The 14,763-nt window shown below is 53.5% G+C and overlaps 1 protein-coding gene across 1 annotated transcript in view; it reads right to left on the bottom strand.

The window, feature by feature from the left end:
* haus5 (HAUS augmin-like complex, subunit 5) overlaps positions 1-14,763 on the bottom strand; it is a 42,269-nt gene that overhangs the window by 22,441 nt on the left and 5,065 nt on the right. The window contains exons 4-10 of the mRNA XM_041181178.1: positions 12,905-12,937; positions 10,917-10,938; positions 9,739-9,859; positions 8,370-8,529; positions 6,028-6,109; positions 3,540-3,625; positions 2,990-3,047 (exon numbers count right to left, since the gene is read on the bottom strand). Coding sequence (XP_041037112.1) covers positions 2,990-3,047; positions 3,540-3,625; positions 6,028-6,109; positions 8,370-8,529; positions 9,739-9,859; positions 10,917-10,938; positions 12,905-12,937 — 562 coding nt within the window. The remainder of the gene's footprint in view (positions 1-2,989; positions 3,048-3,539; positions 3,626-6,027; positions 6,110-8,369; positions 8,530-9,738; positions 9,860-10,916; positions 10,939-12,904; positions 12,938-14,763) is intronic.

Here is a 14,763-nt window from a genome sequence, read left to right as displayed (position 1 = left end):
CCTATCTCTGTAACCTCCTCCAGTCCCTACAAGCCTCCCTATCTCTGTAACCTCCTCCAGCCCCTACACCCCTCCCTATCTCTGCAACCTCCTCCAGCCCCTTCAACCCTCCCTATCTCTGTAACCTCCTCCAGCCACTACAACCCTACCTATCTCTGTAACCTCCTCCAGCCCCTACATAGCTCCCTATCTCTGTAACCTCCTCCAGTCCCACCAACCATCCCTATCTCTGTAACCTCCTCCAGCCCCTACAACCCTCCCTATCTCTGTAACCTCCTCCAGCCCCTACATAGCTCCCTATCTCTGTAACCTCCTCCAGTCCCTACAACCCTCCCTATCTCTGTAACCTCCTCCAGCCCCAACAACCCACCATATCTCTGTAACCTCCTCCAGCCCCTACATAGCTCCCTATCTCTGTAACCTCCTCCAGTCTCTACAACACTCCCTATCCCTGTAACCTCCTCCAGCCCCTACAACGCTCCCTATCTCTGTAACCTCCTCCAGCCCCTACAGCCCTCCCTATCTCTGTAACCTCCTCCAGCCCCACCAACCATCCCTATCTCTGTAACCTCCTTCAGCCCATACACCCATCCCTATCTCTGTAACCTCCTCCAGCCCCTACAACCCTCCCTATCTCTGTAACCTCCTCCAGCCACTACAACCCTACCTATTTCTGTAATCTCCTCCAGCCCCTACATAGCTCCCTATCTCTGTAACCTCCTCCAGCCCCTACACCCCTCCCTATCTCTGTAACCTCCTCCAGCCCCTACACCCCTCCCTATCTCTGTAACCTCCTCCAGTCCCTACAAGCCTCCCTATCTCTGTAACCTCCTCCAGCCCCTACACCCCTCCCTATCTCTGTAACCTCCTCCAGCCCCTTCAACCCTCCCTATCTCTGTAACCTCCTCCAGCCACTACAACCCTACCTATCTCTGTAACGTCCTCCAGTCCCACCAACCATCCCTATCTCTGTAACCTCCTCCAGCCCCTACAACCCTCCCTATCTCTGTAACCTCCTCCAGCCCCTACATAGCTCCCTATCTCTGTAACCTCCTCCAGTCCCTACAACCCTCCCTATCCCTGTAACCTCCTCCAGCCCCAACAACCCACCATATCTCTGTAACCTCCTCCAGCCCCTACATAGCTCCCTATCTCTGTAACCTCCTCCAGTCTCTACAACACTCCCTATCCCTGTAACCTCCTCCAGCCCCTACAGCCCTCCCTATCTCTGTAACCTCCTCCAGCCGCACCAACCATCCCTATCTCTGTAACCTCCTCCAGCCCCTACACCCCTCCCTATCTCTGTAACCTCCTCCAGCCCCTACACCCCTCCCTATCTCTGTAACCTCCTCCAGTCCCTACAAGCCTCCCTATCTCTGTAACCTCCTCCAGCCCCTACAACCCTCCCTATCTCTGTAACCTCCTCCAGCCCCTACATAGCTCCCTATCTCTGTAACCTCCTCCAGTCCCACCAACCCTCCCTATCTCTGTAACCTCCTCCAGCCCCTACATAGCTCCCTATCTCTGTAACCTCCTCCAGTCCCACCAACCATCCCTATCTCTGTAACCTCCTCCAGCCCCTACAACCCTCCCTATCTCTGTAACCTCCTCCAGCCCCTACATAGCTCCCTATCTCTGTAACCTCCTCCAGTCCCACCAACCATCCCTATCTCTGTAACCTCCTCCAGCCCCTACAACCCTATCTCTGTAACCTCCTCCAGCCCCTACAACCCTCCCTATCTTTGTAACCTCCTCCAGCCCCTACATAGCTCCCTATCTCTGTAACCTCCTCCAGTCCCACCAACCCTCCCTATATCTGTAACCTCCTCCAGCCCCTACAACGCTCCCTATCTCTGTAACCTCCTCCAGCCCCAACCCTCCCTATCTCTGTAACCTCCTCCAGCCCCTACAACCCTCCCTATCTCTGTAACCTCCTCCAGCCCCTACACCCCTCCCTATCTCTATAGCCTTCTCCAGCCCCTACAACCCTCCCTATCTCTGTAACCTCCTCCAGCCCCTATAACCCTCCAAGATCTCTGCGCTCCTCCAATTCCGGCCTCTTGACCATCCCCCGATTCCCATCACTCCAGCATCGGCGGCCGTGCCTTCAGCTGCTTGGGGCCCTGAGCTCTGGAATTCCCTCCCTAAACCTCTCCCTCTCTCTTTTCCTTCTAATCCAATTCTTTGACAGAGCATGTGGTTGCCTGTCTCTAATATCTCCTCATGCAGCAAGGAGACAAATGTTTTCTGGTTCCACGTTTCTGTGAAACATGGATTGGCACTTCACGACATTAAAGTGCTGGAGAAATGAAAGTTGTTGATGGAACACGTGGGAGTATGGAAAAACACACACACCAATAAGGAGGTTAAAGTCAGTGTGCGTGGGACCCGTACCCCAGTGAGAGTCAGTGTGTGTGGGACCCGTACCCCAGTGAGAGTCAGTGTGTGTGCGACACGTACCCCAGTGAGAGTCAGTGTGTGTGCGACACGTACCCCAGTGAGAGTCAGTGTGTGTGGGACCCGTACCCCAGTGAGAGTCAGTGTGTGTGGGACCCGTACCCCAGTGAGAGTCAGTGTGTGTGGGACCCGTACCCCAGTGAGAGTCAGTGTGTGTGCGACACGTACCCCAGTGAGAGTCAGTGTGTGTGCGACACGTACCCCAGTGACAGTCAGTGTGTGTGGGACCCGTACCCCAGTGAGAGTCAGTGTGTGTGGGACCCGTACCCCAGTGAGAGTCAGTGTGTGTGGGACCCGTACCCCAGTGAGAGTCAGTGTGTGTGGGACCCGTACCCCAGTGAGAGTCAGTGTGTGTGTGGGACCCGTACCCCAGTGAGAGTCAGTGTGTGTGGGTCCCGTACCCCAGTGAGAGTCAGTGTGTGTGGGTCCCGTACCCCAGTGAGAGTCAGTGTGTGTGGGACCCATACCCCAGTGAGAGACAGTGTGTGTGGAACCCCCCAGTGACAGTCAGTGTATTTGGATGAGCACTTACCTCTACCTGGCTCAGCCACTGATGATAATTGGTACTCCTCAGATCATGACCTACATCACTATGTGCGAAGGAGAAATGTCTTTAATACATATTTGTTAAAAAACACCAAATACGGTCAAACTATAGAATCAAAATTGTATTCCCAGAGACACAGACGGCACATTGAGCTGTGTGACTGTCTGTGAAGGCATACTACATAAAATAGTCAGCCTTCTGGTCAAATCTCCTGACCCTCGCTATCCCTGTAACCTCCTCCAGCCCCTACACCCCCCCCTATCTCTGTAACCTCCTCCAGCCCCTACAACCCTCCCTATCTCTGTAACCTCCTCCAGCCCCTACAACCCTATCTCTGTAACCTCCTCCAGCCCCTACAACCCTCCGAGATTTCTGCACTCCCCAAATTCTTGCCTCGTGCGCACCCTCACCCCCGCTGATTTCCTTTGCTCTGGAATTGCCAGCTGTCCCTTCAGCTGCCTGGGCCTTAAGCTCTGGAATTCCCATGGTAGGAAGCAGCCAGCTCATACAAACACAGAGTATGAGAGTTACTTGCCCCATGCCTCCTGGTCCATTCGCCTGTTCCTCATATAATGACTTCAGGAAGTGAAATCTTGTGCAACAAGTTCTCCGAACATCTCGCTGAAAGAGAGAGAGAGAGAGAGAGTTATAATTTAGACAGGTTCCGACAGGCAGGTCTGTATAGAGTCAGAGTCATCACAGAACAGTGAGGCCATTCAGCCCATCGAGTCCATGCCATCTCTCTGAAGAGCAATCCAGTCAGTCCCATTCCCCCCGCTCTATCCCCGTATCCCTGCGAGTTTATTTCCCTCAAGTGTTCGTCCAATTTCTTTTTGAAATCATTCGTCTCCGCTTCCACCATCCTCGTAGGTAGCGAGTTCCAGCTCATTACCACACGCTGTGTAAAAAAGTTCCTCCTCACATCACCCCCCCTGTCCAAAACCTTCAATCTGTGTCCCCCCCGCCCTCCGCTCCCACACACACACACGCTCACTCTGAGTCCTTGGACCGTCAGGGTAACTTTTAAAATGATTTCACAGGATGTGGGCATTGGTGGCTGGCCCAGCATTTATTGCCCACCCCTAACTGCCCTTTGAGAAGGTGGTGGGTGAGCTGCCTTCTTGAGCCGCTGCAGCCCCTGTGGTGTAGGTACACCCACAGTGCTGTTAGGGAGGGAGTTCCAGGATTTTGACCCAGCGACAGTGAAGGAACGGCCGATATATTTCCAAGTCGGGATGGTGAGTGGCTTGGAGGGGAACTTCCAGGTGGTGGTGTTCCCCATGTATCTGCTGCCCTTGTCCTTCTAGATGGTAGAGGTTGTGGGTTTGGAAGGTGCTGTCTAAGGAGCCTTGGTGAGTTGCTGCAGTGCATCTTGTAGATGGTACACACACTGCTGCTACTGTGTGTCGGCGGTGGAGGGAGTGAATGTTTGTGGATGGGGTGCCAATCAAGCGGGGCTGCTTTGTCCTGGATGGTGTTGAGCTTCTTGAGTGTTGTGGGAGCTGCACTCATCCAGGCAAGTGGGGAGTATTCCATCACACTCCTGACTTGTGCCTTGTAGATGGTGGACAGGCTTTGGGGAGTCAGGAGGTGAGTTACTCGCCGCAGGATTCCTAGCCTCTGAGCTGCTCTTGTAGCCACAGTATTTATACGGCTGATCCTTACCCGGTCTGGCCTACACCTAACTCCAGACCCACAGCAATGTGGTTTAATCTTAAATGCCCTCCGAAGTGGGCCAGCCAGCTGCTCAGTTGTATCAAACTGATGCAAAGCCTGAAAGGAATGGAACCGGACTTGCCTGCCCCTTCTGCTCATCCATGTCCTGGTGCAGGTGATTGGTGTACAAGTAAAATGTTGGGCTTAACTGGAGTTTGCAGAGCTGTTCCTGGAGCTCAGAAGCTTGTTGTATAAACTATTAACCATTAACCGTGGATTCCCAGCTTGAGGATGCATCAGCCCTGGGCAGGTTAATATGTGGGGAATTGTTGTGACTTGGGAGGATGGGTCGAAGGGCCTCCCCCCGTGCTGTACAATCACAGGGAGATTTGAGTTGGATTAAATGAGGAGAGAGCTGCTGGACTGGGAGTGTTCGTGGCGACAATGGGGGATGTATCCTGCATCTCTCCCACCGGGTACTGCCCGTTAGTGACAGCGAGTTAAAATGTCTGAGGCCACCAGCCTCAGTGTGGGAGGGTAACCAGACCTTCCCCGGCAGCAAACAGCTCTCTCAGTCACTGCCACCGCCCCCCTCTAACCAAACAGGTCTGAATCTGGGCTGAGCACACCCCACTCACAGCCAGTCTCAGCTGAAGGGCCTGACACACCTGTCACGTTCAGAGCAACATGGGAGGGGGGGGTGGGCGCAGGAGGCCATTCAGCCCATCGAGACTGCTCCGCCATTCAATAAGATCACGGTTGATCTGATTGTGGCCTGAACTCCACTTTCCTGCCTGTCTCCACCACCACCCCCCCACAACACCCCCCCCACTCCAATAACCCTGGAGTCCCTTGTCAATCAAACATCTGTCTAAGTCAGCCTTGAATCTGTTCAATGGTCCAGCCTTCACTGCTTTCTGAGGAAGAGAACTCCACAGACTAATGCCCCTCAGAGAAATGAAATTGCTGCTCATCTGAGTCTTAAATGTGGAACCCCCTCATTTTTAAACCATGTCTTCTCATTCTAACCTGCCTTACAAGTGGAAACAGCCTCTCTGCACCCACCCTGTCGAGTCCCTGCTCAGAATCTGATATGTTTCAATAAGATCACCTCTCATTCTTCTAAACTCCAATGGACACAGGCCCAACCTGCTCAACCTTTCCTCATAAGACAAACCCCCCCATCCCAGGAACCAGCCCAGTGAACCTTCTCCGAACTGCTTCGAACACATTTATATCCTTTCCAAAATGAGAGCAATTCTGTCCACAGGACTCTGGATGTGAAGCTGCAGCAAAACTTTCCTCGTTCTGTATTGCTCCCACTACAATAAATGCTAACGTTCCTTGTGACATTTGTATTGACTCACCAGGACCTCAGGCTCTTGGCCTCTGCCTGACCACAACGTACCATCCTGTGCATTGCCCAACTCGATCTCTTGTTCTGCTTTACTGAAGAGGGGGGAGGGGGAGAGCCGGCACAGGAAGAAACAAAGTGAAAATTTTCAAAGCAACTTCAATAACATGAAACCGGTCTCACGAATCAAGCAAGGCTGGGCAGAATCTCTGACAGTGCAGCACTCCCTCAGTACCATCCCCGCGACAGTGCGGCACTCCCTCAGTACCGTCCCTGCGACAGTGCGGCACTCCCTCAGTACCGTCCCTGCGACAGTGCGGCACTCCCTCAGTACCGTCTCTGCGACAGTGCGGCACTCCCTCAGTACCGTCCCTGCGACAGTGCGGCACTCCTTCAGTACCGTCTCTGCGACAGTGTGGCACTCACAGTACCGTCCCTGCGACAGTGCGGCACTCCTTCAGTACCGTCTCTGCGACAGTGCGGCACTCACAGTACCGTCCCTGCGACAGTGCGGCACTCCCTCAGTACCGTCCCTGCAACAAGGCGGCACTCCCTCAGTACTAACCCGCTGACAGTGCAGCACTCCTTCAGTACCGTCCCTGCGACAGTGCAGCACTCCCTCAGTACTGACCCTCCGACAGGGCAGCACTCCCTCAGTACTGACCCTCTGACAGTGCGGCACTCCCTCAGTACTGACCCTCTGACAGTGCAGCACTCCCTCAGTACTGACCCTGCAACAGGGCGGCACTCCCTCAGTACTAACCCGCTGACAGTGCAGCACTCCTTCAGTACCGTCCCTGCGACAGTGCAGCACTCCCTCAGTACTGACCCTCCGACAGTGTGGCACTCCCTCAGTACTGACCCTCCGTCAGTGCGGCACTCCCTCAGTACTGACCCTGCAACAGGGCGGCACTCCCTCAGTATTGACCCGCTGACAGTGCGGCACTCCCTCAGTACCGTCCCTGCGACAGGGCGGCACTCCCTCAGTACTGACCCTCCGACAGTGCGGCACTCCCTCAGTACCGTCCCTGCGACAGTGCAGCACTCCCTCAGTACTGACCCTCTGACAGTGCTGCACTCCCTCAGTACTGACCCTCTGACAGTGCTGCACTCCCTCAGTACTGACCCTCCGACAGTGCAGTGCTCCCTCAGGGTGTTCCCTGTATGGTATGTTAGCAAGAAACAGAAAGTGAACGGTGAAGTGTATTTCAGACAAAGCCAGTGTCCCACCTCACCTGCTGATCTGTGTGAAGGCATGCAGCCGATCGCCCACCTTCTTGCTTTGCTCAGTACCATCCCTGCGACAGTGTGGCACTCCCTCAGTACCGTCCCTGCGACAGTACGGCACTCCCTCAGTACCGTCCCTGCGACACTCCCTCAGTACCGTCCCTGCGACAGTGCGGCACTCCCTCAGTACCGTCCCTGCTACAGTGCGGCACTCCCTCAGTACCGTCCCTGCGACAGTGCGGCACTCCCTCAGTACCGTCCCTGCTACAGTGCGGCACTCCCTCAGTACCGTCCCTGCGACAGTGCGGCACTCCCTCAGTACCGTCCCTGCGACAGTGCGGCACTCCCTCAGTACCGTCCCTGCGACAGTGCGGCACTCCCTCAGTACCGTCCCTGCGACAGTGCGGCACTCCCTCAGTACCGTCCCTGCGACAGTGCGGCACTCCCTCAGTACCGTCCCTGCGACAGTGCGGCACTCCCTCAGTACCGTCCCTGCGACAGTGCGGCACTCCCTCAGTACCGTCCCTGCGACAGTGCGGCACTCCCTCAGTACCGTCCCTGCGACAGTGCGGCACTCCCTCAGTACCGTCCCTGCGACAGTGCGGCACTCCCTCAGTACCGTCCCTGCGACAGTGCGGCACTCCCTCGGCACCGTCCCTGCGACAGTGCGGCACTCCCTCAGTACCATCCCTGCGACAGTGCAGCGCTCCCTCAGTACTGACCCTCTGACAGTGCGGCACTCCCTCAGTACTGACCCTCCGACAGTGCAGCACTCCCTCAGTACTGACCCTGCAACAGGGCGGCACTCCCTCAGTACTGACCCGCCGACAGTGCGGCAGTCCCTCAGTACCGTCCCTGCGACAGTGCAATGCGCCCTCAGTACTGACCCTCCGACAGTGCTGCACTCCCTCAGTACTGTCCCTGCGACAGTGCAGCACTCCCTCAGCACCATCCCTGCGACAGTGCAGCACTCCCTCAGTACCTACCCTCTGACAGTGCAGCACTCCCTCAGTACTGACCCTCCGACAGTGCAGTGCTCCCTCAGGGTGTGCCCTGTATGGTATGTTAGCAAGAATCAGAAAGTGAACGGTGAAATGTATTTCAGACAAAGCCAGTGTTCCACCTCACCTGCTGATCTGTGTGAAGGCATGCAGCCGATCGCCCACCTTCTTGCTTTGCTCCTGTAGGTTCTTCCTCTGGCTAACTGTCCGCTGCAGGAATGCTTTTAGCAACATGTTCCGCTGTTTCAGATCCTGCAGCCTCTCGCGAGTCTCCTTCAGTGCTTGCTCTGTACAGCAACAAGTCAGTCTTTAAAATTAGACAGGCCTAGCCCACAGCCAATAATACTGCACATCGCAGGAGGCCATTCAGGTCATTGTGCCTGTGCTAGCTCTTTGAATGATCTATTCAATTAGTTCCCACTCTCCCCCCTCTGCAGTCCCCCACAGACCTGTAAGTTCTTCCCCTTCAAGTATTTCTCCAATTCCCCTTTTTGAAAGTTCCTATTGAATCTGCTTCCACCGCCCTTTCAGGGAGCGCCTTACAGATCACAACAACTCGCTCTGTGAAAAAAAAATCCTCATCTCCCCCCTCTGGTTCTTTCCCCGATTCTCTTCACTCTGTGTCCCTCTGGTTACCGACCCTCCTGTCACTGGATACACTTTCTCCTCATTGAGTCTATCCAAAGATCCTCCTGATTTTGAACGCCTCGATTCAATCTCCCCCTTAACCTTCTCTGCTCCAAGGAGAACAATCCCAGCTTCTCCCAGTCCCTCCACATGGACTGAAGTCCCTCATCCCTGGGACTGGTCCCAGTAAATCCCCAGCATTTTGGACCTAATGCTTGATGGGATGTAGTGAGCACAGGATTTCCAGCACAGAAATAGGCCATCTGCTCTGTGCTGGTGTTTCTGCTCCACTCCAGCCTCCTCCCACCCCCCCCTCTCCATCTCACCCCATCACCATATCCTTCTATTCCTTTCTCCCCTCATGTGTTTATCCAGCTTCCCCCTTAAACACATCGACTCTATTCACCTCGACCACTCCCTGTGGGAGCGAGTTCCACATTCTCCCCACTCTCTGGGTAAAGAAGTTTCTCCTGAATTCCCCCATTGGGTTTATTAGTGATGATTTTATATCGATGGTCCCTAGTTCTGGTCTCACCCTCCGCCCTCCATAAGTGGAAACATCTTCTCTACGTCTATTCTGTTGAGACCCTTGCATACTTTTAATGACCTCGATCAGGTCACCCCTCAGCCCCAGCCTGTTGAGTGTATTCCGATAGTTATGACCTCTGGTTCACCTTTGTAAATGTTTTTTGTCCCGTCTCCCTGTCCATCCTGGGAGAGATCAGGCGGGTGGCTCTGCATGTTAATGACAAAATGATTGAGAGAGCCACCCAATTTAAGTTGAGGGGGTGAGGAGCGGGCTGCAGTTACCACTAGTTAATACAAATTGTACATATGCCTATCAATCTCTCATGCTGAGGGAGACTCACCCTCGATGTCCTGCTGCTCTCTGTCCGCACTTTCATCCAGCTGCTCAATGTCAGCCCTCAGAGACAGCAACTGTTCCATAAGCTTCCTCCTCTTCCCTTGCTCCTTGCCTGACAATTTAACCTGAGAGAAACACAAGAGAAACTCTGTATACCACAATCGTGCTTGCAAATGGCAACCAGTCACACCGGGAGATTAGTACAACAAAGTGAAGTGAGTAAAATATGAGTTTGGTGACGAGACAGTATAGAGGGAGAACCAAAACAAGAACAGAATTACCTGGAAAAACTCAGCAGGTCTGGAGCTTTACTCTGTATCTAACCCCTTGCTGTACCTGTCCTGGGAGTGTTTGATGGGGACGGTTAGAGGGAGTTTTACTCTGTATCTAACCCCGTGCTGTAGCTGTCCTGGGAGTGTTTGATGGGGACGGTGTAGAGGGAGCTTTACTCTGTATCTAACCCCTTGCTGTACCTGTCCTGGGAGTGTTTGATGGGGACGGTTAGAGGGAGTTTTACTCTGTATCTAACTCCATGCTGTACCTGTCCTGGGAGTGTTTGATGGGGACAGTGTAGAGGGAGATTTACTCTGTATCTAACCCCGTGCTGTACCTGTCCTGGGAGTGTTTGATGGGGACAGTGTAGAGGGAGATTTACTCTGTATCTAACCCCATGCTGTACCTGTCCTGGGAGTGTTTGATGGGGACAGTGTAGAGGGAGCTTTACTTTGTATCTAACCCCGTGCTGTACCTGTCCTGGGAGTGTTTGATGGGGACAGTGTAGAGGGAGTTTTACTCTGTATCCAACCCCATGCTGTACCTGTCCTGGGAGTGTTTGATGGGGACAGTGTAGAGGGAGTTTTACTCGGTATCTAATCCCATGCTGTACCTGTCCTGGGAGTGTTTGATGGGGACAGTGTAGAGGGAGGTTTACTCTGTATCTAACCCCGTGCTGTACCTGTCCTGGGAGTGTTTGATGGGGACAGTGTAGAGGGAGCTTTACTCTGTATCTAACCCCGTGCTGTACCTGTCCTGGGAGTGTTTGATGGGGACAGTGTAGAGGGAGCTTTACTCTGTATCTAAACCCGTGCTGTACGTGTCCTGGGCAAACACAGTGACACCTATTTCACAAAGGGTAGGATGGAAAATGCTCATAATGAATCTCTTCTCCTCGTCATCACGTACCTCAGTGCAGTCCAGCCTCCGGCTTTGGATCCAACAGTTAAGGAAAGTCTCACGTTTGTGTAGGTGGGTAATCCTTCCTAACTGAGGAAATTAAATTATACATCCTTATCTTTCAATACTTCCCTGGCATCCTCACCACCCTCCCTATCTCTGTAACCTCCTCCAGCCCCTACACCCCTCCCTATCTCTGTAACCTCCTCCAGCCCCTACACCCCTATCTCTGTAACCTCCTCCATCCCCTACAACCCTCCCTATCTCTGTAACCTCCTCCATCCCCTACAACCCTCCCTATCTCAGTAACCTCCTCCAGCCCCTACAACCCTCACTATCTCTGTAACCTCCTCCAGCCCCTACAACCCTCCCTATCTCTGTAACCTCCTCCAGCCTCTACAACCCTCCCTATCTCTGTGACCTCCTCCAGCCCCTACAACCCTCCCTATTTCTGTAACCTCCTCCAGCCCCTACAACCCTCCCTATCTCTGTAACCCCTCCAGCCCCTACAACCCTCCCTATCTCTGTAACCTCCTCCAGCTCCTACAACCCTCCCGATCTTTGTAACCTCCTCCAGCCCCTACACCCCTCCCTATCTCTGTAACCTCCCCCTGCCCCTACAACCCTCCCTATCTCTGTAACCTCCTCCAGCCCCTACATCGCACCCTATCTCTGTAACCTCCTCCAGCCCCTACACCTCTCCCTATCTCTGTAACCTCCCCCAGCCCCTACAACCCTCCCTATCTCTGTAACCTCCTCCAGTCGCTACACCCCTCCCTATCTCTGTAACCTCCTCCAGCCCCTACAACACTCATCTCTGTAACCTCCCCCAGCCTCTACAACCCTATCTCTGTAACCTCCCCCAGCCCCTACACCGCTCCCTATCACTGTAACCTCCTCCAGCCCCTACAACCCTCCCTATCTCTATAACCTCCTCCAGCCCTACACCCCTCCCTATCTCTGTAACCTCCTCCAGCCCCTACAACCCTCCTTATCACTGTAACCTCCTCCAGCCCCTACACCTCTTCCTATCTCTGTAACCTCCTGCAGCCGCTACACCCCTCCCTATCTCTGTAACTTCCTCCAGCCCCTACACCCCTCCCTATCTCTGTAACCTCCTCCAGCCCCTACAACCCTCCTTATCACTGTAACCTCCTCCAGCCCCTACACCTCTTCCTATCTCTGTAACCTCCTGCAGCCGCTACACCCCTCCCTATCTCTGTAACTTCCTCCAGCCCCTACACCCCTCCCTATCTCTGTAACCTCCTCCAGCCCCTACAACCCTCCTTATCACTGTAACCTCCTCCAGCCCCTACACCTCTTCCTATCTCTGTAACCTCCTGCAGCCGCTACACCCCTCCCTATCTCTGTAACTTCCTCCAGCCCCTACACCCCTCCCTATCTCTGTAAACTCCTCCAGCCCCTACAACCCTCTGAGATGTCTGCACTCCTCCAATTCCGGCCTCTTGACCATCCCGATTCCCATCGCTCCACCATCGGCGGCCGTGCCTTCAGCTGCCTGGGGGGGCGGGGGATGCCCTGAGCTCTGGAACTCCCTCCCTAAACCTCTCCGCCCATCTCTCTCTCTCCCCTCCTGGAAGACACTTCTGGATAATCGTTGAATCTTGCAGCACAGACTAGCGTCTTTAGGCTCTTCCGGTCACGGACGGGGCCCTTTGAAAGGGAGCCGGCCAATCCGCTTGTTGTGCATCTCTCGGCCTCGCTTACTTTCCTGGAGTGTTTTGCTTTCAGTGCCAGTGAAGCAAGTGTCAGAGCTGGACTGGCAGCTGGGAAAAGCTTCCACCTCACATCGGCTAAGGCACCACAGACCAGACCACCCCCACCGACCCCTGCAACGTCACCCACAGCCGCAGGCAGACAAGCACTTTGCTTCAGCCCACCACACTGAGTGACCCCTGTCCACCTATCAGTCAGAGCTTTACAGCGCAGGCATTATAACGGTGGGCCCAAGTGACTGCTAACAGCGTGAAGGATACCATTCCAGATTGCCTTTGATGTTTTTCACCTTCCTGTAAAAAGAGAAACCGCACGTCGTTAAACATGCAAAGGGGCCGGAGGTTTCCGAAATCACGCAGCCAAACACGGGAGGCCGGCCAGTGTCAGTCAGCCTGTGACGAAGTGGGGGGGGGGGAGGAACGGAGACGGAGACCTCGCAGGGCAACGCCGCACACTGATCGGGTCACACCCCTCTCCTGAAGACGTGTTTACGCCAGCATCCGTGCTTCTGAAAGGTGGGCGACAGCTTCCGGTGTTAACCATTCACTCGTCATTCCCAGCGCCAGGGAGGCGACCGATCATCAGCCTGCGGTGACTGAGCGGCTCGAAGGGAGTCAGCCACCACTCTCACCCGAGGCAGAAGGTAGGTGGAGAGCGCCGCACTGTCAGAGGCTGCGAAGATGGATGTCAGTTTTTAAAATGTTTCTGGGAATCTGGCGGTATTGTGTGATGAAGGTTCTGTGTGTGTGTTTGTGTGTGTGTCCATGATTAAACTGGGAGAAGGTTCATAAAGACTGCTTCTCTGTGGGGACTGAGAGATGAAAGGTACAGGCGCTCGATGCAAGCATGTGTAACGAGGGGCTATGGTGAAGCTGAATGTACGGGTAAATAGGTTGGGTTTTAAAATTTGCATTAGGTGATCGGTAAGGACTTGACATTTCAGCTGTTGAGTTTCAAAGGGAGTTTAGAAGCGACAGGGAACAAGGTTATTAAATCTTACCTGACCCGAAAGTCGAGGCAATCGGAAGTCGTGAAAGATTTTTATTCAAAGAGGTGCTTGGGACAATGGAACCCAAGGCGAACGGGAAAACAAAAGGCTTTTAAGGGCGATCTTTCGTTGAGCCGAGGGGTCTGTGTGGGGGCGATGTCCTGAATCCAGCTCGGTGCTGAGGGAAGTTGTGACTTTTGAAGCAGTTCAAAGCCAGAGAAGTCTTTGTTTTCCGGAAGTTTCTGAAATTCCTTCGGATTTCCACAGTAGAGTGGAAGAGAGTGAGAAGTCATGTGGTATACTGTGCTAAGCTTTTTTTGCCTTGTGTAATATTACTGGATTTTTACGGTTAAAAATCTATAAGGGAGCTGTTGCGAAGTAAGTTTACTTGTGTGTTCTGACCAAGTGGGATTTTTCTGAGGGGGGAATGTTTTGTAAATCTGTTTTGACTGGGTAATATTCATCTTATGTGTTTAAGTCTGTTTCTTTTTTATGTATTCGTTCATGGGATGTGGGCGTCACTGGCTAAGCCAGCATTTATTTCCCATCCCTAATTGCCCTCGCTCAGAGGGCATTTTCAGAGTCAACCACGTTGCTGTGGGTCTGGAGTCACACGTCAGCCGGACCAGATAAGGTAGGGCAGATTTCCTTCCCTAAAGGACATTGGTGATCCAGTTTACAGCAATCGACAATGGTTTCATGGTTATGATGAGACCTTTAATTCCACGTCTTTTATTTAATTCAAAATTTTACAGTCTGCCCTGATGAGATTCGAACCCAGGTCCCCAGAGCTTCACCCTGGGTCACTGGAATACCAGACCAGTGACAATACTGCCATGCCAGCACCTCCCCCTTGCTAATATATCTTTTTTTAAACTGTAAAATCCTAAAAGCGTTACTGGGATTCTATGCTTCTGGGATCAGTAGTTTTCACCACGTTTTCAACAAACAAAAAAAGGTCATGATCACTAAGACAAGTTTCCAGGTGGGATTTGTCCTGTTCAGCAAAGAACATCAGCTGCAGTTGTAATGGAGGGTCAGTACTGAGGGAGTGCTGCACTGTCGGAGGGTCAGTACTGAGGGAGTGCCGCACTGTCGGAGGGTCAGTACTGAGGGAGTGCCGCACTGTCG

This window comes from Carcharodon carcharias (genome assembly GCF_017639515.1).
Source record: "Carcharodon carcharias isolate sCarCar2 chromosome 29 unlocalized genomic scaffold, sCarCar2.pri SUPER_29_unloc_2, whole genome shotgun sequence".
Classification (NCBI taxonomy): Eukaryota; Metazoa; Chordata; class Chondrichthyes; order Lamniformes; family Lamnidae; genus Carcharodon; species Carcharodon carcharias.
The sequence above is the reverse complement of the archived record's forward strand: the minus strand, read 5'-3'. Positions and strand labels throughout refer to the sequence as shown.